The sequence below is a fragment of the Pipra filicauda genome, unplaced genomic scaffold (genome assembly GCF_003945595.2).
Source record: "Pipra filicauda isolate LSUMZ 115617 unplaced genomic scaffold, ASM394559v2 scaffold398_size834171_pilon, whole genome shotgun sequence".
Lineage (NCBI taxonomy): Eukaryota > Metazoa > Chordata > Aves > Passeriformes > Pipridae > Pipra > Pipra filicauda.
Window position 1 is genome coordinate 47,493 of NW_024104529.1, and position 23,996 is coordinate 71,488.

Sequence of the window (23,996 nt, forward strand, 5' to 3'; positions counted from 1 at the left end):
CTGAACTGGGCATCCAAATGGGAGCATCAGGAGTAGGTAACTGAAGAGATGAGGAGCCGGGTCCCAATCCAGCAAAACAAATATTTAGAGTGCAGTAAACTCTGAGAAACCTTGAAAGAAGAATTGCTGGGACTAAATGGTTGATGGATTTCAGACCTAACCGTCCAAACCCATGTAGCTGAGGCTGCAGATCAATGGGCTCCTTCAAAGTCATCAACATTTTCTGTTCCTAAGACCATGAGGTCTCTTGTTACCATTGGCTGGAGAGGGTAGGAGGGTGTCAGCTCTTCTAAATGTGGATGGAGCCTCAGGCAAATCCCACCATACTAAGTTCACCTCACTTGTACAGCATCCATCTGCACCTTGGAGCCTCAGCCCCAAACACCTTCCCCTGATGTGGGGAGAAGGTAGGAAGGCTATGGGCACAACAGAGAAAGATAATGGACAATAGAGGACAACAACCAAGAAAACGGGAATCAGAGCAGGGTCACATCCTGCCAGCGTTGGCCTCCTACAAAGAAATAGTCAGAAGCCCTGAATCTGGAAACAAACAATTTAAAAGTATTCCCTCATGATCTCCCTTCTGGTTTTTGGTACTGCTTGAGGACAAAAGAAGGGAAAATCACCACATTTAGACAAGGTGATGCAGGACAACTAACTCATGCAAAATGTTGCAGCCTGGATGGTAGCCCACACACTTTAGAGATTAGCTGAAGCTCTGAAATGCAATTTGAGTAACTTCCTTTGATGTGCCATCTGGTGAATAATTTACTGGGAATGTCTTAATTACATCAAAGGCATCTATCAATGTTCTCAGATTTTCTCAGTGTTTAGGACTCTGCCTGTATATTGCACTCAAGGAACAGAAATATTAGTACAGAATTAAACTTTACTGCAGTGCTTTCTCCCACAGTAATAAAAAGAATCTGCAGCATATTACCACTATGGCCTCAAACACTAGATTTTGGAAGTGCAATATTTCACTATTACCTCAAAAAGGCTGCTACTCTACAACCAGCCTTGCCCATGTTTCCAAAAATTTATAAAAATAGAAACACATCTGTGGCATAAAAAAAATTTAGAAGCATATTTCCCTATTGAGAGAACATATTGGCTGTGTACTCTAACATCAGTCACATGGATTTAGACATAGAGAAGACTTAGACTTTAGATTTAGTAGATAATGAAGAAATTTTGTACAGTGAGGGTGGTGAGACACTGGTCTAGGTTCCCAGAGAGGTGCAGGATGCCCCATCCCTGGAAACATTCAAGGTCAGGTTGGACAGGACTCTGAGCAACCTGATCTAGTTGAAGATGTCCCTGCTCACTGCAGGGAAGCTGGACTAGATGGCATTTAAGTGTCAAACCAAACTATTCTGTAAGTCTATGACATCCATTCCTCATACTCCAAATGGAAATTCCATTATTACTGCTCCCCCTCCCTAAATACTGAGACTAAATTAGGGTCATATTTAAAAGAAATAATAATAAAAAACCAAACCAAGCAAAGAAACAAACAAACAAAAAATCCACAAAGCTTTCTGGGTTCTAAATATATATTTATATAAACCCAGCACAGCTAAATGCATGAAACTGATACAGTAACATGGCTGCTTCACACCAATCTGAGGTGGACACCAGTGTCCACTATACTGCATTTACTCCTTGTATGCTTGGATAGTTACAAGGGTTATTAAGACGGTTTGAATAATTGCATGATCCAGTGTGAGGGTCCAAAACTGAATGCTTTATTTGACAAGCTTATCAAGGTAACTAAACATGCTTATCAATGCTTTGATGTATTGCCTTAGAATGAGCTAAGAACAAAATTCTACAGCCTTACTTTTAACACCACAAGTGAGAATTCATTTTAGCAAGAAGACTCTTTTTTCAAGGCAATGTGTAGCTTTTTCTATACCTGAAATGGAAAGTATGATTATACATGTCAAAATAATTTGAGCCACAAAGCTTGGCATTATAAAGGCATATGAAGGAGTCATAGCTGTTTAAAGGTGCCTGCATATCTTTATAGTCAGTTTTAAGAATCATATGAAAGTCTTGCTATTCACTTCAACCTGTAAAAACTTTGCTTTGTTGGACCTGTTTTTATTGCATAAACCTAGAAAACTCTTTAAATCCAATCTGTATGTAAACCCAGTGCCTTTTATAGCTGTCACAGTGATGTGGTCTTGTTTGCAACTTTCTAGTCCTTTTGTATCTCTGCAGTTTGTCAGTGATGTATGGTGTGTGTTAGGGTAAAAGCAATGAGGCAAATATGTGTTTAAAGTGGCAACTCATTAAAAGCAGATGCTGTGAGCTTTTTTGGTATAACCTGATTCGATTATTCGCATGAAATCCTGCATGAACCTTAATATGAATTATTAGGGAATCTTTTCTTTTGCTGAAACAATTAGGAAACACAGGCAAACATTATCTTAACAACAAAACAAAACTTAATATTATGTGTTACACTAAGAGGTTCTGCTGCAAACACAAAAGGCAAGGTATTTGGTGATTTTTACTTCACAGTTTCCGGTCTGTTGCTGCTTGTCCGAGTTCACGTTCCGTGTGGTTTTTGAAGTCGATTTCATTTCTCATTTGCAGATATCGCAGGAATCTGGTAACAGTTCCTTTCCTTTTTGCTGAAAGCAGCTTGCCTGTTCAAGCACACATTCAGGGTTCTGGTTTGTGAGACAAACTTAGACTTTTACGGTTAATAACTTTATAAATTTACAATTTCATCCTTGACTTTTGTTCGTAGGAGTATCTTAGAGGGTGACAGTATAAAGGCAGCTTGTAGGAGCTTTACTTGGTTTCTAAACTTTCTTTGAAGAAGGTAGCCTTTTTTTTCTCTTTCCCCAGAGGTTTTGGGTTTGCCCTCCCCCCCCCCCAAAGGCCTTGTTAGAAGCTAGCTACCGATAAGGAAACTGAGTGATATAAGGGCTTTCCGGTTGCAGTGCCTTTCTTCCCCCATCCTACACGGCAGGGAAACTGAAAGCCAGAGAGGAGAGGTTTTAGGATTTCTGTCCTCTCCCCCCCCCCCCACCCCGGGCTGCAAGGCGAGATAATTTCTTTCCCCAACCAGAAGGTTGCAAAGTTGCAGTTTTTGTGTTTCCTTTCCCCAGAACAGGGGCAGAAAACGAGAGAATCTACTTCTCCCGAGAAATTGGCAGTTCAAATTTTTCTGGGTATGTAGTTTTCTCTGGCCGGAGAGATCCAAATCTCTCACCTGGTTACTAGGCAACAAGTTAGTCTTATTGTGTGACTACTAACAGCGTATCTCTTCCTCTGCTAAGGCTGTCTGTAGCAGAAGGGTTACCTTTTTTTTTTTTTTTCTTTTTTCTCCTAACAGAAACTGTTTCTGTAGGGGCTTGTTTTCCTTTTCCCAAAACTCTGGGTTTTTTTTGTTTAATACGATATTTTGGCAGAAGGTTTTCACAGGGGCAAATTACAACCAAGACCGATGCATTTCACTACAACTTTTAGCACAAAGACCCATTCCCCAGGAGAACCCCCTAAAGCTTTTTGCATACCCGTTTTTTAGTAAAATGAAATTCTTTGGTTTTAAGTTACCCACAAGTGATTAAAAGGACTGAAGAGTGAGAGATTTTGCTTTTCTTTCCTGATCACTTACGTACGGCCCCCCCCGAGCTGGTCCTCCTTGCCGCCCTCACCCTCGGAGATGGAAAGGCAGGTCCGAGGCCGTGTTGGGTGGCTCGGAGTTGCTGAGGGAGCCGGTCTCGTAGTTCTCCTGGTCTGCAAACGAGTTCGCGGGCTGGGCGGCGTGTCGGAGGCGGCCTCATGTTGTTTAAAGAGGCGTTTTATCGCTTCGTTAACTCTCTTTTGCTCTGAGGACATATTTAGACCCCATTCCCTGAGCAGTTTTTGTTCCGGGCAGGTATTCCTCCCGTCTTTTTTGTTTCGGCGCTATTTGCTTCCCCTGGTTGCTTAAAGCAGCCTTGTTTCGATCTGGAGGCTCTCTTACCTCCGGGCACTTACCTAGCCCTGTTCCTGCAACCGCGCACCTCCTGTCCAGCAGAGAGGACCTGTAGCGCTTTTCTTTCCGTTCGGTTGTGAACAGTCCTGGAGCAGGACCTCCTTTCCATCCTTGCCTCTATTCCCGTTCAGGCCCCATTTAAGACGGTTTGAAGAATTTCTCGGCGGTGGGGGAAAACCCGGACTGGAATTTGTCTGGAGCACGGAAAGAGGAAAAACCCGGACTGGATTTTTCCGGACTACGGAATGGGGAAAACCAGGACTGGATTTTTCCGGAGTACAGAATGGGGAGAAAACCCAGACTGGATTTTGGCCGGAGTACGGAATGGGGGGAAACCCGGACTGGATTTAAAAAAAAAAAAAAAAAAAAAAGAAGGGTTGGACTTGATCTCAGAGGTCCTTTCCAACCCAGCTGATTCTATGATTCTATGATTCTATGATTTAAAATCACACAAACAATTATACTCCCCCAAAGCCAAGGCCAGGTTATACCTATTTGCACGTGCCAGTCGTAGTCGTATCTTGCCGTTTAAGTGCTTTTAACTGCGTTATCCTTCAGCATCTCCCCGACACACCCCGCGCAGCTCACTCATTGCTTTGCTGTGACCGCTACTAGCGCCCTGCAAACACCCCCCCCGCGGACCCCCCGGCCCGGCGCCCACGGCAGGCGGGGGCAGGAGGAGGGGAGCGACCCCGGCCCCGAGGCCTCGGCCGGGTGCTGCCACCCGCAGCATCCCCCGCCGGGCATCCCCGCTCCGCATCCCCATCCCCGCCGGTCCCCTCTGCCCATCCCCGCCCCGCCCGCCCCGCCCCGCGGCGGCGGCGCCGCGCCCGGGCTGATTTACGGCTCTGCTGAAAACGCCGCCGCCGCCAGCAACAAGTCGGGTGAGTGCGGCGACCTTGCGGGCGCCGAGGCCCGCGCCGCGCCGAGCTCCGGCGAGGCCCGTGCGGCGGCGGCGGCAGAGGCGAGCGGAGCCGCTCCGAGCAGAGCCGGGCGGAGCGGCCGGGGCCAGGCGGCTGGAGCGCCGCGCCGCGCGGGCGCGTCCCCGGGCGGAGATGGCGCGGCACCCCTGAGGAATCGCCGGGAAAGTTTCCCAAGTTTCCCCGTCGGGCGCGGACCTGGGCTGTTCCCTCCTGGCGAGGAATGCAACAGACGCCCCGGGATGAAGGCGGGCACCCCTGGCCGGAGCCGCTCGGCAGCGTCAGCCTCCCCTTCCGCTGCCCGCGATGCGGTGACCACACCAGGTTCCGGAGCCTCTCCTCCCTGCGGGTGCACCTGGAGTACAGCCACAGCTTCCAGGAGAGCAGCCTGCTGGCCAGGAGCAGCCTGTTCTCGCCGCTGAAGGATGCGGAGCTGGTGTCCCCGCCGGAGCCCGCGCCCCAGGGCAGCCCGGGGAGCCCCGGCGGCTCCGCGGGGCCCTTCCTGAACTTGGGCGGCGCGTCCTGCGGGAGCGGGAAGGGCGGGCAGCCGCGGGAGCTGCCCGCGGAGCGCCCCGGCTCCTATCTGGCCAACTATGTGTCAGCTGAGTCTCCCAGCGAGCAGGTATCCAAACCCGGGCTCCCAGCCACTGACTCCAAAGCCGCCTTCGAGGCACATGTCCGGGAAAAGTTTAACAGGATGGTGGAGGCCGTGGACAAAACGATCGAGAAGCGGATCGACAAGCTTACCAAAGAGCTGTCCCAGAAGACGGCGGAGCTGCTGGAGGTGCGGGCGGCGTTCGTGCAGCTGTCCCAGAAGAAGCAGGAGGTGCAGCGGCGGGAGCGAGCCCTGAGCAGGCAGGTGGACGTGGCGGTGGAGATGATCGCAGCCCTGAAGCAGCGGCTTAGCGAGTCCGAGGAGGAGCTTCACCGCAAAGAGGAGTAAGTGGGGAGGCGAGAGCCAGTGGCTTGGCACAGGCTGGCCTGGCCCTGTGTGAGTCACAGCCTTTGGAGGACAAGAGAGGGGATGCCTCAGCTGCCTGCTGAGTTTGACAGGGCCTGGAGCTCACCAGCTCAGAGCTCTGCATTTCTAGAGCTGTAGCCCGTGTGACTGTGTCCCTGCAAGGCAGTGGACAGCTCCCCGAGCAGGTGGTTTTCATGGTTGACTCTCCAGTGACTAACAGGGCAGGGGACTGACCCTGTGCAGGTGGCTTTCATACTTGTCTACCCCATGACTGACTTTTACACTTCCCAATGCCTCTTGTACCCCTGGTTTCATGAGGGTAGGGAGAAGTAGAAGCTCTCATCAGCATGTCATCTGATTTACAGTGACATCTCTAATGCATCATCTTTTTAAGAAGATATAGGTGGATAAATCTGGAGGAAGTATGGGAGAATATCCAATAGCACCTTTTTCCTGAAGCCATCCCACCATGGTCAGCAGGCTGCCTGTGGAGTGGGATGGTCTCCTGTGCAACAGTGAAGCTGTACTGGAGACAGTACTGAAAAGGCCATGTCCAAGTAGTTCATGTCTAATGTTTTAGATGGACGCAGAACTGTGAAACTGGAATTGGGATTGAGAAGCAGATGCCGGAGCCGTTCTGAATAACATAAGCTATCTAAAAATACGTTCATGATGCATCCATTAAAAATGTAGTGATAGCTGATATATTATTTATACATGAACTACTTAGTTTATTCAGCACTTGCTAAAACCTTTCAGGCTTTTCAGAGCAACACAACTTATTTTAGAGAATTGCAAATAAAGAGCATTGGTAATGGAGTGCCTCTAAACCAATTCATCGGCTTACAAAGGGAAGATGAGAAGTGCTAGTTGCCATGACACTGATCTTAAAAGAAATAAGGAAGGTGGTGTAGGAGTGCAGTGTAGGAAGTTTGGAGAGCTTTCATCATTCCTTCCTGTAGTCTAACGACTAAAAGAAAAGATGACGATGGCTCCCACATCAGTAGGAGCATCTATCTTGAAGCAGTGCTATAGATTTTCCAGAAGAGAGGACACATAAAGGGGGTGGGATTTTGAGCCCCTGGGGTGTGCGTCTTCCTTGAGGGGTTATTCAGCAGAACCTCTGATTCTTGAAATATCAAGTGATCCTTGTGGAAGATTAAAGGATTTAAGGTGAAACTAAAGATAATAGTATAACTTAGGCAGATTTAAAAGTATGCTGGAAAGAAGCCATGAAGATAACTTACAGCTTGAAGCAGTATTCCCATCTAGCCAGACTGCCCTAATGGGCTCTTTCACAGTGTGATTCATCCTGTTTGTTCTAGAAAAGTATTTTAGAGGAGGAGGGATTGTTCTGTGAAGGTCCTTCTCCTCTCTTCAGACTACAGGGGCTCACCGATAAGCAGCTGTCTGGGCTAGATGCAGAATTTCAGATATCTAAAGTTCAGTGGTATGAATCTTAGCCCAAACTAAATGCAGAATGTGTTTTTGAAATTTGAGGTTAGGATCCAGAAAGGAAAAACAGGAATGTCAGGAGAAGGCTGGAACCATTCAGTGGAGCAAAACCAAAGTTCTGCAATGCTGCAGAAAAACAGACGTGGGAAAAGAGGAAGAGGGAATGGAGTTATCTGGGTAGAAAGAATGGGTATAATATGGGGAGGATGGCAAAGGACACTGATCTGTAAAAAGAATAAGACAGCAAAAGCTGTGATTTTTAACTATATGAGGAAAAGGAACAAGGAGGAGGCCACTTGCCCCTTCGGCAGACTGCTTTACCAGCAGTACTGTCAGGCTGTGGTTCTGAGGCCAGAAAAGCCTGAACACAGAATGAAGAGAAATGGGCAAACGCTGTCCCTCACACTAGGACATTGCCAGGCTCAGGAAAGGGGCAGGAGTGCAGATAGTCGCTTATAGAATTCTTGTCATCTTTTAAGGAGGAGAGTGAATGCATAACCAGTGAGGTAGCTCCTAAGTTGGTGTTACAGGGAAGACTGAAGGTCACTTGGCTAGTAAGAAACACTAACCAAAAGAGGCAGCTGCACAATAGGCTTCACCAGAGTACCCAGCATATTACTCTTTTAGGATTACGCTTCCACTTTCAACAAAGATAAAAAGACTTGGAATCAAAAGCAGCAATAGGAATGAGCTCTTACACAGCAGCCTGTTAATTCCTAGAGGTCAATGTGCCTAATGCATGTTAGAGGACAGAATAGAAGAATATCAGCCCAGAGTACCAAGAGGTAAGAGGGGAGTCTGAGTAGGTTACTGCCTGTGTCTGTGATTGGCCCTGTAGCATTGCCTCTGAAGGTTCTCTGAGGACACTGAGAGGATAGGCAAAGGGTGTAAGAATAGGTAGAGTTCACCTAGGAAAAGCTGGAAATGTGTTGGGTTCTTTTCTTGTTCAGATGGTTCCTGCATTTCCCATCATGAGGGATAACATAGAAAAATGCGCTGTATGGCTTTCCAGTTGAAAGGTCATTGTATAATTAGCAAATTGAGAAGGAAGGTAGATATAAACAATGCTTTGTAAGAGCAGGACTGGTACTTCTAGAGCAGCCTTTCAAATCTGAACCTCTAAAAAGGCCTGGGACGCTTAGCTTTGCTCTGGCAGCAGGGAGGCACTAGATGGAATGCTGTGGTAGAGGAGAGAAGAAAGGATGTTCATGACTTTGGTAGCATCAGTGACACTTGTCTGGCTTTCTTATGCACTGTTGGTAAATTCTGAGACCTGTTTACATATTCAGTGTGTGTTCAAAACTTACTTGGTGTGCTAAAAAGACTTTTTCCTTCAAAAAAGGAAGATTTCAACTTTGGCTTTGATTTCTGGAAGAAGTCCAGATGATTAGAAAGCCAAACAAGGCTGCTTAATGGAAATTGCAGAAGCCGGAGTTCTCACTGCAGATTGTGGAAAGTCAAAGGCATCCCTTAGGGACTGCTTTGATACTTGCTGACCTTCAGAAATAAATGCTTTTGTCAGTTTCTTTGGATTTTTTTTTCCATAAGTAATCTTGTGAATATGGATAACTTTTCCTAAAATTAGCACTGATTTACTGTTGCTGAAAATTTGTACCTCTTTCCAGGAGAAAAAAGAAAACACCTTCTTCCCTGAAACACCTCCTTATCCTGTTTCTAAGAAAGTAAAAGCAACTAGTCTTCCCTTGGTCTCTGAATGGTTGTCCCTACTACCACATCATGGAATATGGTGCATGTGAAGGCAAGACAGGGTTTATAATTAATATGCATTTCTAGATGTCACAGAGACTGAGGTAGAGCTAGTCTAGATCAATCTGAGTGAGAGTAAAAAAAAAAACCAACTCAAAAATCCCCCACAAACCATCCAAAAGAGGGGGAAAAAAATTCTACTCTGAATCTTACATAAGGTCAAAAAACCTCTTCTTTGGAAGCTCTTCTAGAGAAGAAGCTGAAAACTTTTATGGGGACCTTTTCAAGTAACTCTTGAAAAGTAACAATATCCTGATAAAGAAGTTTCAGATGTTTATGTTGTGCCCTCTAAATTGGCTATGGGGGAAAAAAAAGTTGGTATTTAAAAAACTTCCTCTTTAGAAGGGTATACAGGAAAATGACAGAAAATAACAGTACAATTGCAGTAGGTAATGGCTCTGATTTTGGATCTGATTGTAAAGTCGAATAGGAAAGCTGAGGGAAAGAAAAAATGTGAGTTAGCAAGAATAATTTGGTTAGGAAGCCCCAAGAAGGCCTAGGCAGAAAAAGTTTAAATTCTTGGTTTAAATGTCTGGTTTGCCAGAATAAGGGGGTGGAGCTGTTCTAGGCCTCACACAATTCCTTTGGGCCCAGCCCTGTGAAGGCAGACTTTGCACTGCTGTGACTCTGGCCCTCCTCGGCAGGATCTTTGCACCTGAGGGCACTTTCACTTGGTGGAATTTCATTTCTAGTTCTCTGTTCTACCAGTAAAAGCCCACATGTCCTGAGCCTTTGCCGGGACCAAGCACGTGGGACAGAGACATAAAAACTGAGACTCACCATGTGGCCTTGTTGTCAGAGGCTGGTTTCTCTGATCTGTTCTCCAAGCAAGCAGCACCTCTGCAGACTTCTTAACTCTGCAGGGAGTAAATTCTTAGAGTTACACCGTTGTTGCAAATCCAAGCACTAATTTCAAATGACAGCACTCCCAGGTTTTAAGGTTGACCTCTCATTCCGATGAGAGGAGGAGTGTTGGTTTAGGCCACCAGCAGGAACAGGGCTGCCATTTGAAGACTTGTAGGGTCAGTAGGGTTATTTCTTTAGATGTGTCAGTTGATTATTTTTTGTTTGTTTTAAATAAGGCTTTTAGTAGTCCAATAGAGGCAGTGATAAAGTGAGGGTATGTTTGTAGTTGAATTTTCTTTTTGTTTCCTTACAAAAATGGCAATGCTAATATGCACGTGGGTACGTGCTGTGATACTTGTGTTATGCCTCTGGGGAGATGAACTGTGTTGGGCAGGACAGGTGGAGGTGCAACACTGACTATACTTATACATAGTCGAAGTAGTATTAGTCTAAGCACAGAGCTGCTGAGCAAAGGAATGATTTAATTAGAAAATGTGCCCTGAAAGGGAGTATTCAATGTTTGATAAAGGAGAGTGCAACTCAGAGTGAGTACTGTGATCTTCAAGATAATACAGAAGCATGCCCAAAGGGAGTAAGACTTTGTTGAATAAGATATCAAGAAAAGCATTGAAACTAAAACCAGCTATGAACTTAACTTCTAGAGGACACTGAGAGGCTTGTTTCTGGAATTTATGTAAGAAAATGGAGACTGGTAGAGTTTGCTTTTCAGTAAGTCTGAACAGGGTAAACATTTGAAGTTATGGTCTTCAGCTGGAAGCTGCCTTTGATGGTGACTTAAACACTTTCACTTTGTCTCCTAATTATAGAATAAGAGCATTAATGTAGTATGCTGGCCTGTCTCTGACAGTAATTTCTTTAACCAGTCTAATGCATTTGTTTTGAGGTTGGTCATGCCTCTGCTCTGACATAGTCTGGAATGCGAGGGTTGTTTAAGAATAGCTGTGGTGGGTAGTAGTTATTCTTGCCAGTGGCTTCATTCTAAATTTGCAATTAATGAAATTGTCTGTGCAAATAACATCTTGACAATGGCATTAAGAGCTGGCTTTTAGAGGTCATTGCAATTTATGCTTTAAAACAGCTTTCCTTAAAATGTGAATTACAGTTGTACAGCAAAACAGTTTTGATTTGCTTCAAGTAGAATACAACTGCTATTACACATTGTTCTTCCACTCTCAGTTTTAGGTAGTCCTGCTCCCTCTTTCCTTTTCTTTCATCTTCCCACTGGAGAGATTACTCCCCCGTGGCAGCTGCACAGCTTCAAGCGTGGCGTGACTGTCCCACAGAATGGTTCTGCGAAATAAAGTATTTTAATCTTCAGTGTCACCCCAGTAAGTTCAGGGCTCAGATCTAGAGCACAGCCCTGGTGCAATAACTTTCTGAGGCGGAGGTGTGAACCTCTGAAATCAAACGTGCTGATAGTGGTGTGGGAATGTGAAACCACAGCCTAATGAATAACAGAGAGCAGCCTTCAGGCAGTAACACCAATTGGGTGGTGGATAAGGTCAGTGGCATTAGTACTTAATGAATGTACATATTAAATATTTTGCAAGTAAATCACTTTACTGCTTACTGTAGTAGGAATTTTCCCATCTTCAGGTAAAATAATGTGTTTGGTTTTCTGTTGATTTTTAGGCAGAGTTATTCTAAATGTAATTCCCTAAAGGGATTTGATACATGGGTGCAGAATCTGCATAGAGCCTCATGCTTGTCTCCACCTACAGAGCAGTTGCAGGTGTCAGAGTTGCTGTAATTAGTCCTGGGATCAGTACTATGCATCAGTAGGAGGGCTTGGTTGCAATGTGAGAAATCATTAGCCCTTCTTGTCAGGTGTTAAGGAGCTGGAGCTGTCCCACCCTCTGCATCTACTCAGTGTATCACATGCTTAGCTGCTGAAAGCCATACAAGTGTATCCCAGGGTCCATATGCCAGCAACTGCTCCAGTAAACAAGAACTGCAACTCACTCATTCTGCAAGGAGCACTGTATAGTCTAGTGGTAAAGCCAGAAGAATAAATGTCACCTAGTCAGCCTGTTACTTGTAACTTTATTGACCATATCTCATGCTGTTTCATGGTAACAGCCCCCATAAAGAAGATTTGAGGATAGGTTTCAGTGCAGGTTGTCTGCAGCTAGGCTGCAGTTGGAATGCAAAACACCAAACTACTTAAGTTTGGTTAACTATAACAGGTTAACTCCCTGGCAGAATCAGATTAAAATAAAAGCTTGGGCAGTAAGTCTTTCTTGCCCATAGTGTGTCCTTCCCCCTGCACTTGTTTTTGCAGCTGAACACCTCTGAGTTGTCTGCTGCACTGCTATAAATTTCCCTTGGGCTCCTCTGGCTCTGGGAACAGCTCTTCTCTGACGCTCTGGCAGTAGAGGCACCTCCTGCTCCTCTTGGATACCTCCCAGGTTGCATGCCCTTTGTCTTTCCCTCTCACCTGCCTCATCCTGCTGCTGGCAGTTCAATGCGCCTTCTGCTCTCTGGGCAGCAGCAGCAATTCCCTCTTCCTGAAAGGTTTTGTCTGACAGGAGCACCCAAGACAAAGTAAGAAACCCACCTTTCTCCCTGCTGCTCAGTCACAGCCCTCTAACAAAACATTTTCCATACAACATACCTTAGTGTTGGTGTAGCAAACTATAAACAAAGAGATGAGATCACTCTGACATCCATTACAGAAATTTAAGAGATCTAAGCTGCACTGGGCATCATCTACTCCACTCAGAAAATTCAGTGGCAGGCTCTATTGCTTACAGAGCTACAGCAAGTGCCAGGGTGCAGCTGGGTGAAAGGGGGCAGGAGGCTGCTGGGCAGAGGAGCAGAACAGGAAAGAGATGGTGCTGGGAGCAGAGGAGTTCACGAGGGGAGTTAATAACTCCACCTAACCTTTTCTCAGTATAGCAGCAGTGCTCCTGATGTAGAATAGTCAGCACAGGGTAGCAGAGACCTCTCATTAGAAAGGGCAATGCTTCAGGTCTGAGCCAGGCTTTAACAAAATGACTCTTTGTTGCAGGTGAAGGCAGGACAAGGCTGTTCTGTCAAGACACAGAGCCCAGTGGGCTGGTGCTGCTGTGCTCTGGTTTATGCCTGTGCCAAGAGGGCCCTACAATATTCACAGCCTCAGCTTCCCCCAGACTTCATGAGGAGCATGTCTGGCCTCTCAGAATATCCATCTTTCCACAAGCATAGGAGCTGAGAGTAAAAGATATCGTCTCACATAATCCTCAAAAACTTGGCAGAGGCCTGGAGAAAAATTGAAAGTAAAGTAAAGAACATAAGCAAAAACTCATCATAGGTATCCAGAAATAGAATTGAAGGGAGAGGATCATCAGTATGGCTAAGAAAAAGCTGGTCAAACTACAAGAGACAAGGAAGGCAGTTAGACAGATAAACAGCAGCTGCAGGAAGCTATGAATTCTTTGAACCATTTCCCTGTTGTTCACAGTGAGAGGAGGGTAAAAATTCTTCTGGGAACTCCCTTGAGGTAACCAAGGCACAGGAGTGGCATGGAGCAAGCTCTGTGATGAAGAGGCGTTGGAGCAAGTAGGGAGAGTTTATTAGCAGTCATTCCTCAGAGCTTGATCTTGTTCTTCTGAGAGATGAAACAAAGAAAGTAGCTGAACTGACAGAAGTGCTGCTTATCAGGACAAGGTGTGTGACCAGTGTGTGGGTATGTTCTGGCTCCTGTCTTTCCAAGGGGAATTTACAGAGTGCATTTCAGCCCAAAGGAAAATCTTTAGATTAAAGTTATTAAAGGCAGGTTCATAGGCTGTACTGAGGCAGCTAAACAAACACAGAGAAGTTACGGATATGCTGTTACGGCTGCTAATAACAGTTCCTAACAAATAATGGCATGTAGGATGCCAAGTTATCTTTAGTAATCTAGAAAGCAAGGAAAATACCAGGGAATTTATTGCCATTATGAGTCTGTTCTCCTCCTGATAGTCATCTAAATCTACCTGAAAAAAACACTGCTTCCCCCCTGGCCTCCTTATGGCATATCTAATGAGATATTTGTAGGAAAGGAAAATCTGTTGGTGATTATTTGTGCCCTAGAGCAGGCAATTAATGAATGCTTTATAATTACCTTTGCTGAGACAATTACAAATGTTAGCATTCTTGAAACTGTCACCCTTCCAAAAATAAATGCCAGGTATTCAATGTTTGTGGTTTCCCACTGCAGTGAGACACACAAGCTGGCTGTGTCCCTGGGAGGGACATCCTCAGGGTGTCCCAGGCTGGTGGCTCCCTGCACTGCCCACCCTTCCCTCCTGGAGGGCCAGAATCCTGCCAGGCTATGCACAGCTCTTCCTTACCCAAAGGGAAAGGGATTTGGAGCCAGCCTGCTGAGTTTCTGTCCTTTTGTGCTTCCTGTCCCCTGTGAAAGAGGAGCCTGATGGAGCACCAAGGGCTTCAGGTTGCTCCTATGCTAACCCAAAACCACAGTGGCATCATGAAATTAAAGAAGTTACAGTGCTGTAAGTGCGGTGAGAATAAAGCCCTAAAACTGACCTTAATGAGTTTAAATTGGCTTGTTCCTAAGCATTCCTCAGTGGCTCTTTAGGATAAGGTTGCTCTGGGCAAGCTAATAGTCACAGAAATTGCACAGAGCCTTGAAATGGAATGGAATAGCTGAGTTTAACAAACAAGGTACCTCTCTGTTTCTCAAGCCAGGTTTTGTGGGTGAGTTAATGTAAACTAACATTCATCAATATTCTTCATCCAAACAACACAGCCTTGTTTTTACCTCATTCCTGCCATTAGATCAGCCAGGCAAGCAGCACTCTGCTGTGGTATAGAGCAGGCAGGCACAACCTGAATCCTAGACAGTGAATTTCCATGGCTGACCACTTGTACCTGACTCTTCTTAGTACGAAACTGCACACTGTTAAAACAACTGTACTGTGTTAAACCGATTACCTCCACTTATACCAAGTTAAAACGATGAAACACAGAGAAACTTAGGATTTGTCACAAACAAGCTAAGCTTTGAAAGGTTATTTCTGCTACAAACTGTTTCCTGGTTTCTACTGAAAATGGCTTTTTCCTCAGGCGATGTAATTCTACCAAGCAATCCTGCCCTTTCTCATTTGGCAAGAACCGGTTCCCTCAACTCCCACCCGCTCTGCTCTGTACAAAGCAAAAATTAACATTGTTTCACTGCCAGAGTAAGAAATATTTATCCTGGCATTTATTAACCAGGGAAGTCCTGCATGTTCAGATTTGCCATTTTTTGTAATACATGCTTCAATCTGTAACCAGACTTCTCCCACCCAGGTACTCCTCTGATATCAGAGGTCCAAAGGGTGGCCTGATTACTGACAGTAAACTGATGGTATGCAGAGGGGTTCGAAATGAGCAGTGTCTCAGTACAGAGCTGGGAGCTTTCACAGTCACTGGTTCTGTCTGTTCCTTTCAGTTGTGTTACCAGATAAGACACATTTCTAAACTCCTGACCTAAAACTTCCCATGCATGCACTCCTTGGTCTGTAATCTGTAGATTATCAGTTAATCTCCTGTGCTCCCAACAGCTCCAGATCATAACACTGCACTTTGATGTACTTGCAGGATGGCAGCCAAAATGAAGCTCAGTGGCCACAGTAGCCCTTTTAAGTTAGGAACCACCCCAGTAGCAACATTAAACCACTACTGTAAGATTATGATGAAATGGGAAGATGAATTTGGGGGTTAATCTGTTTCTCGTGGTTAAGTAAAAAAAAAAAAGAAAGCAGATATAGCTGTCTCCATCACCTCGAGAGGTGATACTTAATGACATTTCTATCCTGTGGACCCCTAAAGACTATTTCCAAGAGACCTAATAACGGGAAAAAAACCCACCCCAAACCCACTGCCTATAAACTTAAATTCAGCTTTTGGGTTTCCAGATCTTTACCTTGTCCACAAAAAAGTTGTAATATTTTGATAGAGTTTAAGGACAGTAATGAGCCACCACAGGCTGTCACCATGAAAAACAGGAGAAGCATCAGTAATTTTTGACAGCGGTGAGACCAGGGCCCTTCTGTTATTTAAATGTGGCCTCTTTGCAATGTTTCCATCTTGCAGAGAAGTTGTTACTTTCAACCACTTCCTGGAAGAAGCAGCAGAAAAAGAAGTGCGGGGGAAAGCCAGGCTGCAGCACTTCATCGAGAACCTGTTGCAGCGCGTGGATCTGGCGGAGAGGCAGCTGGAGTATTACCAAAATCAGCAGATGGTGTGCCACCACACTGATGGCAGCGAGCACGTGGTAAGCCACCAAAGTCCTTCCCTACCCTGAAACCCTTCCCCAGAGGGAAAGTACTGCAGTTTGAATATGGGTGGGCTCTGTGGGTCGGGCTGATTGCTACTCCAGGCAGATGTGCATATGTATAGTGTTTCTTTAGGTGTGTTTTATTTAGGTTTTAAACCGCCACTTCCCATGAGTGAAAGGAGCAGAGAGCGTAAGAGCAGCAATAGCCAAAGATGGCAAAGGGAGAGCAGAGAAAAATGAAATATTTGACAGATATTTAAATTTTTTTCCAGCTTTGGCTACTGCGGCTGTTCCTTTTGCCACGAACACTTTTCTTTATGTCACTTAGTGACTTGCAGATATTTTGGGATGTCTAAAGACTTTCAGGAAAAACACGGATCCCTATAGGTGACATATCAACCTGCTGGCAAATTGGCTTTAGTTACCTATCATGGGAGACATAGTAATGGTGAATGGATTCCCACAGGCCTGCCCCCCATGGATTAGAAGCTAAAGCTGAACGTTGCTTTTAAAAATGCATCATTTCTCTAAAAGCCCTCGTTTTTAATACTTACACTCAGTATTTTTCCTACAATGCATTACATTTATATGGCAAGTTTTAGGCACAGGATTTCCAAAGAACATTTCATTTAAATGAATACCCCATGCTGCCTGTGCTGAGTAATTGCTCACCCTGGGGTGCGAGAGGAAGGCATTTGATCATGCACAGAAATGAACAGGTAAGCAGTGGTGAAAAGGAAAGGTTCCTGTAGCCACTTGGAAGACAAAGAGCTTTAGGTAAGACCTGAATAAATATAGATGTGCTGAAGTCCAGTGCAGGACATCTCAAACAGTGTCCGTGAGAAGATTGAGTGAGACCATAAAGATGATCCTCAATATTAAATCATCTCCCTTGCTCTTGATGTGTTTACTGGCATTCCTGCTCAGCAGCATTGCTTGGGGAAGGCTCTAATTTTCAAGGCAGCTGTCCTGCTTTTTGAGTGACTTCAGCATTCCTCTAAGGTCATCCATCCAAATATTGGACATCCTGACCTTCAGGAGGTAATTACAGAAAAGCACACTATGAGATGGCTTCAGACTCCATCCAAGACAGATGACAAGCAAAGTCAGGCTGGGCAAAAATCCATCTGCAAAGTGTGGACAATACCAGGGACACAGGGAACGTTTATAAGAACATAATCATTTTCAGATGCCAGATCTGACTTGCTTGGCTCAGTGACTTCATTAAATAATATTCAAAGACTCAGTTTAGTAGCTCTGATGAGAGCTCAGTACAAAGAACCGATTTAGTAACTCATATCAATTTAAGCTGAACTGGCATTAAACACCTCCTTTCTGGACCCCCACCAAAAGAGGGACCAGACAAAGTGTTTTCACACTGTGAACCAAACTGTTGTAAAAAATGAAGTTATGCAAATTCGTAGTGGCACTGAGGCTGTGCTGTCCCTAGCTGGTCTCAGGATTTGGAGTGGGAAGGAAGAGAAATGTTGCGTCTTCTCCCTCCACCCTTCAGTGCAGCTCTGGCAGAGCCAAGGGCTTGTAGCTGGAGTTTCCTAGGCACTTGTGTAAAGGAAATGTATCACTGCAAAATTAAAGGCTCTGAGAGAAAGTTAATTTAATACAGCTTATTCAGGCACTGTCCCTTATTAATTATCTCAAACACAATAATTACTTCTCCCTGTATCCAGGCTGTTTAATCTAATGTGAAAGATCCCTGTTCAGCCCACACTACTTTGGCAATTTACTTTGATTATAGGTAGAATAAAAATAATGGGAAAAATCCAACCACTAACAACTCACATATTATGAATTTTAAAAACATATTCATAAACCGGAAGAGTAATATTCTGTAAAAGAGGATTTTTTTTAGTTTCTTCCGTGGATGTTCTTCTAGTTTTAACAGCAGGTGAGAATGGAAATACGATTTTAAAGACTGTGTATATTTTATCCTTGTACTTTAGTTACTTGATAATGTAATATTAATAACTTGGTTTTATTTTCATTGCAGTTTACAGACATTTCATTAAATAAGAAACCCAGATGCCTGTATGTATATCTCTTTTTTTTCCTCTTACTTAAATACACTAAGTTGACATGCTTACATTTCTGCTTTTGCATTTCACCTTATCCAAAAGCCTGATTCAGGTTGAGTTTGGATCAGGTTCTTTACCTGCCTATGATCTATATTTATGATCTATATAATAGAGGAAAAACAGATTTCTGCTAAATTAAAGCTAAAATCAGATACTCTCTACAGAAAATAAAGAAGACTAATTTTCTGTTAAACAAATTACTCCTTCCTGCTGACTGTAACAGCCTACTGCAGAGCTACAGGATTTGAATCTCTTTGGCAAACACAGACCCAGTTTCAGTTGAAAATATCTTTAACATTCTGTAGGTAGGAGAAAGACAGTTGTCATTTGCTAACTGACAGTAACACTGTAGACTTAAAAATCGCGTGTAAGCAGACAAGTGTCCTGACAAAGCATGGGCACTAATGTCATCTCAGGTTACTCCAGCAGATGTCCTGGGACCAGCAGAACCAACTGGGGCTGGTCTCCCTGTCTTTGGGACTTGGTCATGAGTCCCAGCAGGTGGTTTGGAGCATCACACGTGCTGCTTGGCCAAGTGGCGGTCAGGCACTGCGTCCTTCTTCGGGGCAGCCTTTCCTAGAGGGGACACGAGGTTGGCTCTTTTTCCCTTTGCACCACAGCAGGTCTGGGACTTCATTCCCCTTAACACAACAGGTTAGGAATATGTTTGAGTAGAAGTTCAGACTTGAAGTCAATTGTATCGAGGAGCTGCTGCTTTCAATGAAAACGTATTTCCCACATCTGGAGATGGCAGTGTTGCATTTCATGTGCAATGACCTGCATCTTCATCCATCCACCAATACCTTCTTAGCCTGACTGTGAATTAGGGACAGACATCCATCTTCTCTACCATAAACTTGTTCAATTTAAATACAGTTTGGCCCCTTTAGGCAGTCCCCTCTGACCATATTAACCTTGACCTTCTGGTTTTAATGGCATCACTCAGTGCAGCAGAGGAGTGCCTAACAGCACCTGCAATCACCTGCAATAATGCCTGCACGTGTTCTGGGAATAAATGATAAAACTTTTTCACTACAAAAACATCTAAGAAAAACAGAGTGCTGCATCTTTTTACAAAACTGTAACTGTAACAAACTGGGACTGTAACAAACAGTGCCCAAGAACCATCTGTAAACTGGAGTGGCCACCACCTGTGTTGACACACAGGTCCCAGCAAGTGGTCAGAGCACCAGGCCAGCATGGCACAGTGCCTGCAAGCTCCAGCTTGGACCTGCACAGCATTTCACCCCCCAAAACTTCCCCTAGTGAATTATAGTTGGCAAAACTGCCAACCAGGTAATACAACTGGTCCTCACTGCCTCCCATCAACAAACACAGAGGCTCTTGTGACACCCTTCTGGTCTTTTTAAAGAGCAGGAGAGGGTTTGTTCTGTACACACTTGAATAACCATAGCTTTTTCCAAAACTGGCTTTATCAACTGTGCTGCAATATCATTTAACTTGCAGAAGAAGTAATACTACAGATACATGGGTTTGAGAAATAACGAGCTATGGAAAATAACCCCGTGGGATCCCTTAAGAGATCGACTTGTACATGAACACATCTGTTCTTCACTTCAGACACAGGAGCTGGGCAGACATGAGCTGGTGCCTTATGTTCATAGTTCTGCTCTTACACTACATATATCTGCTGTAAAACATTTCAAAATTATGTTAAAAGGGACTGAAATGATCTTACTTAGCTAAACTGTGGAACTGCAGTTTCAATGTAAAATTTTAGAGCAGAGTGCGTGGTTCAGCCTTTGCAGCACCAGGCACTGTGCTGTCACTCCACCTGAGCTCACCAATTTCTGCAAATCCTACCAGGCATGAACCATCACAGAGAGTACAAAGAATTCATCTTGCTTTGGCCTTTAAGCTTTCACACCCTTCTTCCCACCAATTTGCTTTATTCCCCTTTCCTTTTCTCCCATTGCAAATCAAAGCCTAAAAGCAAAGCTGAAGTTTCCCTTTAGATGTGTGGTCAGCACAAAAGCAGAGTGTGGAGTTTCCTGTGGCATTGACCATTAGTAGCAGCAGCAGCTCCCTGGGAGAGCTCCAAGGCAGCACCGAGATCCCACCAAGAAATTCCTACAGTTCCTCCACCTGCCTTCTACTGTAACAGGTGCTGTGTGGTCTTCCAGAGACCATGGGATGTTCATTCTTTGCAGAAGGTTGCTGCAAACATGTGCATCTTTAAAATCCCTGCTGATCACAAAGTACAGACCTCAGTAAGGTCTCAGCACTCCAAAATCAGCAGAATGCTGATTGGGGTAAAAGTTAGATGAACACGCATAAGGAGTCCACCAGTTACACATGTGGGGATTATTTTAGTGAGGAAGGCTTTTGAGCACTGAGAAATGTGGTTCATCTTGCAAATCTGTTTTTAACATGCATCCTGATTCTGTAAAACAAGGCTATTTCTGTCTTCAAAACTGTTTGGCTTTGGGGTATTTTGGGGACCTATCACTTTGCAAGATTGAATAATAGTTATTAATGGTCACTGTTATTAATTTCAGGAGCCGAGGAAGTCAGTATGCTTCATATAACATCCCTGATGCAAAGCCTCATTCCTTTCAAAAAGGAAGAATCTTGTTGAAAAAAGCAAAGGATGAAAAAACCAGCTTCCAGCCAGTAAAATGCTTCTATGAACCTGTCGATTGCCCAAGAGAGATATGGAGAGCACAAAAGAAGGGTGACACAGTCTGCTCTGCCAGGAAAGTGAGCTCAAAATCAAAGATGGGTAAAAAGGCCAAGCCGCTACAGGAGCGGTGAGCAATACACAGTGACGCGGGAGCTTGGCTTCGACACAACAAATATTGAACAAAGTTAGTCATCGCACTTTTTCCTATCCATCTGGCCATGCCAAAACATATCAGATATAATATATAGAAATATATACATATGGAAGATTTATATTATTTAGTAACGCCATTCCCTCTTTGGGCGCCGTAAGAGAAGTGACATTTTATTCAGTTTACTTGGAAGTTTTTCTATTTATTCACATATTTATTTATTTATTTAGTCATTTATAGACTTTATTTTAAATGACTGCAGTTATCTTGCTGGGCAGTACTGTGGCTGTACGTTTAATTATTTTACTGGCAGCATGGGGCCTGGTAATTTATTTTCCATCTGTGTTGTTGCCGAAGTTCAGAAGAATCCATTTAATCGGCACCTAAATATCCAATCTTTCAGCTAAGGTAGGTGTAAGATCAATGACTAACTGTTACTTGCACAGACATACTTAGATGCAAAAAGTCTAATGGAGTTGCCTGAAGGCTGTTTACAGCAGTAGATTGCTACCCTGGATTTCCTGCTATAGGCCCAGTCAAACACATTTCCGTGTTTTATTGGGTACCTTAAACCACTCAATCTTGCCAGCAGCCACATTGTCCTGTTGGTACAAGTTTGGGCTCCTCTGGTGTCACTTAACAAGGAAACCAGAAGCTGGTACTGCAGCTCTGACAAGCACGGACTGAATTGAGCCGGAGGAGGAATTTCAGTGCCAAGTGCCAGTGGCAGGTTTTCAGCTGTGGTGCAGCAAGTGAGGGGTTAAAGCATGGCATCGTGCTCAGTGCCTGTGCTTGTTTTTAGGCATGAGAGGCCTAAACGGCCACCATCATAACCCAGATCCTTCATGTTTTTATCCCTGAAGAATCTTTACAGGACTGAGAGATCCCTGAATTTCAACTAAATGCCCAAGTGCAAGGAAGTTAGAGGTGATAGCAGAACAGAAATGCACATGTTTACATTGGTTTGTGCCAATTAAAAGGATCCTTATTTATCAGAGTATTTATTTATCAAGATGATTTTTTGCGTGTACAGTTTTTGATAACATGAATCCTTATGCCATGTTTACAGATATGAACATCCTGATGATGTTACTGATGAGATTTGTTTTCTCGAGAAAAAGAAAGGATAGGCGAGATAAGTCTGTGATTTATTTTTTAAATGCTCATAACAGATGTAAATTGTTTATGTGGAAGGTGATTTTTACAGTATGTGTACAAAGATTTGTGAAAAATGTTTTTCATTTTTTATAACTATGTCTGTAAGCAGAACTGAGTATTAAAAGACAGTGTATCACTATGATTACTGCTGCAATAAGCACGTGAGTTGCAATATTTTTAAAGCAGAAGATGACTGATCAGTCAGCTATGATCAGGTAACTACAGATGTCATACATTTACCAGTGTACAGACCTCCCAGAAAGTAGCAGAGTGAAGAAAGAGAGTTTTATTCCTCACTTTTATTTTAAATAGTATATAGAGAACAATCAGATATATGTTTAAAGTTTCTCAACACTGTTTCAGTAGAAAGTCACAGTGTAAAACCAATTCAGGTATTTAGGTTGTAATGATATTTTAATATTTATTTAACTACGTCACAAGGCCACACTTGGCCTTATGCTCCGCATTGTGTGTGGTGAAAAGGAGTTGTTCGTTATGTTGCATGGGCTTGGGTCAGATTGTGTGTCACGACAACTTTTATAGGCAAACTACAAAATAGGAGCATCCTTGAGTTTTTTTCTATTGCTTCCCACATCCTTTTAGAAACCTGAAAAAATTACCTTTATTGAAGGCAATAAAGATAAACTTTAGAAGGATAATAAATTAAAATATATTAATCTGTTTCTTTATCCACTTGACACTGAAAGAATATTTTTATTTTTAAATGCCTATCTACTCTGTTAGTCACCAAAGTTAAGTGCAACTACTAGTTCACAAATGAGATGTTTATTTTATTATTTATTACACCAAAATCTTGACTGTAAGTTGTCCTTTTGGGGGAGGAAAACAGAAGGTGCATGTTCTTAAACTTCTCAAAACCTAATTTACAGTTACTTGCTGAGATATGCCAGGTTAGTTAATTAGGAAGAAATTGGATTGTACTGTAACCCCAGAGAAAAATTTCTAGAATATAAATGTTCTAATAATAAAGATATATTTCTCAGTTATTGTGTCATTTAACTCTGTAAAATACAGTGTTTCTTATAAAAGCTTACAAATCAACCTGAAAGAGCTACTGCATCTTGCCCACGTGGCTCACATGTGTCACCTGCTGCTTTCCTACTGTCATGATGCTTGAAAGTCATGCCTGAGATGACACACAGGGTCAGACAACCTGCCCGAAGCAGAGGAGGGGGGAGTGGAGGAAAGGGTCAGGTAAGGGAAATGAGGAGCAGAGGGGCTCCCAGGGAATATCGGGGATAGTGGCTCCCTCACACACTGCCAGTTGCTGAGTCATCATTTCATCAAGTATCTCCCTGCTTAGACTTGGAAAGAGAGGTTTTCCCATGGGAGAACCAGACTCCTGTCAAGATGGTAACCCTTGGGATAGATGCTGTAGAAGACTTCATGAGGAGACAAGGTGCCTCTGACACCTGAGAGCTTGAATAGTGTTTATCAAGAAAAAAGGCTCCTTCCCGCTCATGTTTACATAACTTACTAGCTCATTTTTAAAGTTATACTTGCATCAAAGTGAATTTCACTAGGACCCGGATACCTCATTCCCATATTCATTTTTAAAATCCCACCTCATCTATAGCTAAAAATATCTCAGAGCAGTATGTGTACTGGCTGGGCCCTTACAGGTGAGCTTTCTGCTTAAAACAAAATGTTCTGACCGATGTGATATATTATAGGCCAGGAAAACAAGAGACTAACTGAAACCCAGACCTTTAATTAGA

At 43.8% G+C, this 23,996-nt stretch overlaps 1 protein-coding gene and 1 long non-coding RNA gene across 3 annotated transcripts; one reads left to right on the plus strand and one right to left on the minus strand.

The window, feature by feature from the left end:
- Positions 1 to 1,726: 1,726 nt before the first annotated feature.
- Positions 1,727 to 5,499, minus strand: LOC113996325. Of its 2 annotated transcripts, none has more exons than XR_003543721.2 (3): positions 5,116 to 5,436; positions 3,635 to 4,191; positions 1,727 to 2,657 (listed from the first exon to the last, which is right to left on the minus strand). It is a non-coding gene; the product is annotated as an uncharacterized LOC113996325 (long non-coding RNA). The 2 variants fall into 2 exon arrangements; XR_005564964.1 differs by lacking the exon at positions 1,727 to 2,657 and having other exon boundaries at positions 2,901 to 3,848; positions 4,000 to 4,191; positions 5,116 to 5,499.
- On the plus strand, positions 4,842 to 23,264 carry ZNF365 (zinc finger protein 365). Its single transcript, XM_027737301.2, has 4 exons — positions 4,842 to 5,856; positions 16,028 to 16,208; positions 18,220 to 18,257; positions 20,824 to 23,264. Exons 1-4 carry the CDS (start codon positions 5,141 to 5,143, stop codon positions 21,077 to 21,079), a joined length of 1,191 nt encoding a protein of 396 aa, XP_027593102.1. The 5' UTR covers positions 4,842 to 5,140; the 3' UTR covers positions 21,080 to 23,264.
- The last annotated feature ends 732 nt before the right edge of the window (positions 23,265 to 23,996 follow it).

Coding starts and splice junctions, on each gene's coding strand:
- ZNF365 (XM_027737301.2), top strand. CDS start 5,141: ATGCAACAGACGCCCCGGGATGAAGGCGGGCACCCCTGGCCGGAGCCG. Junction 5,857..16,027: donor GAGCTTCACCGCAAAGAGGA/GTAAGTGGGGAG, acceptor TCCATCTTGCAG/AGAAGTTGTTACTTTCAACC. Junction 18,258..20,823: donor AATAAGAAACCCAGATGCCT/GTATGTATATCT, acceptor TATTAATTTCAG/GAGCCGAGGAAGTCAGTATG.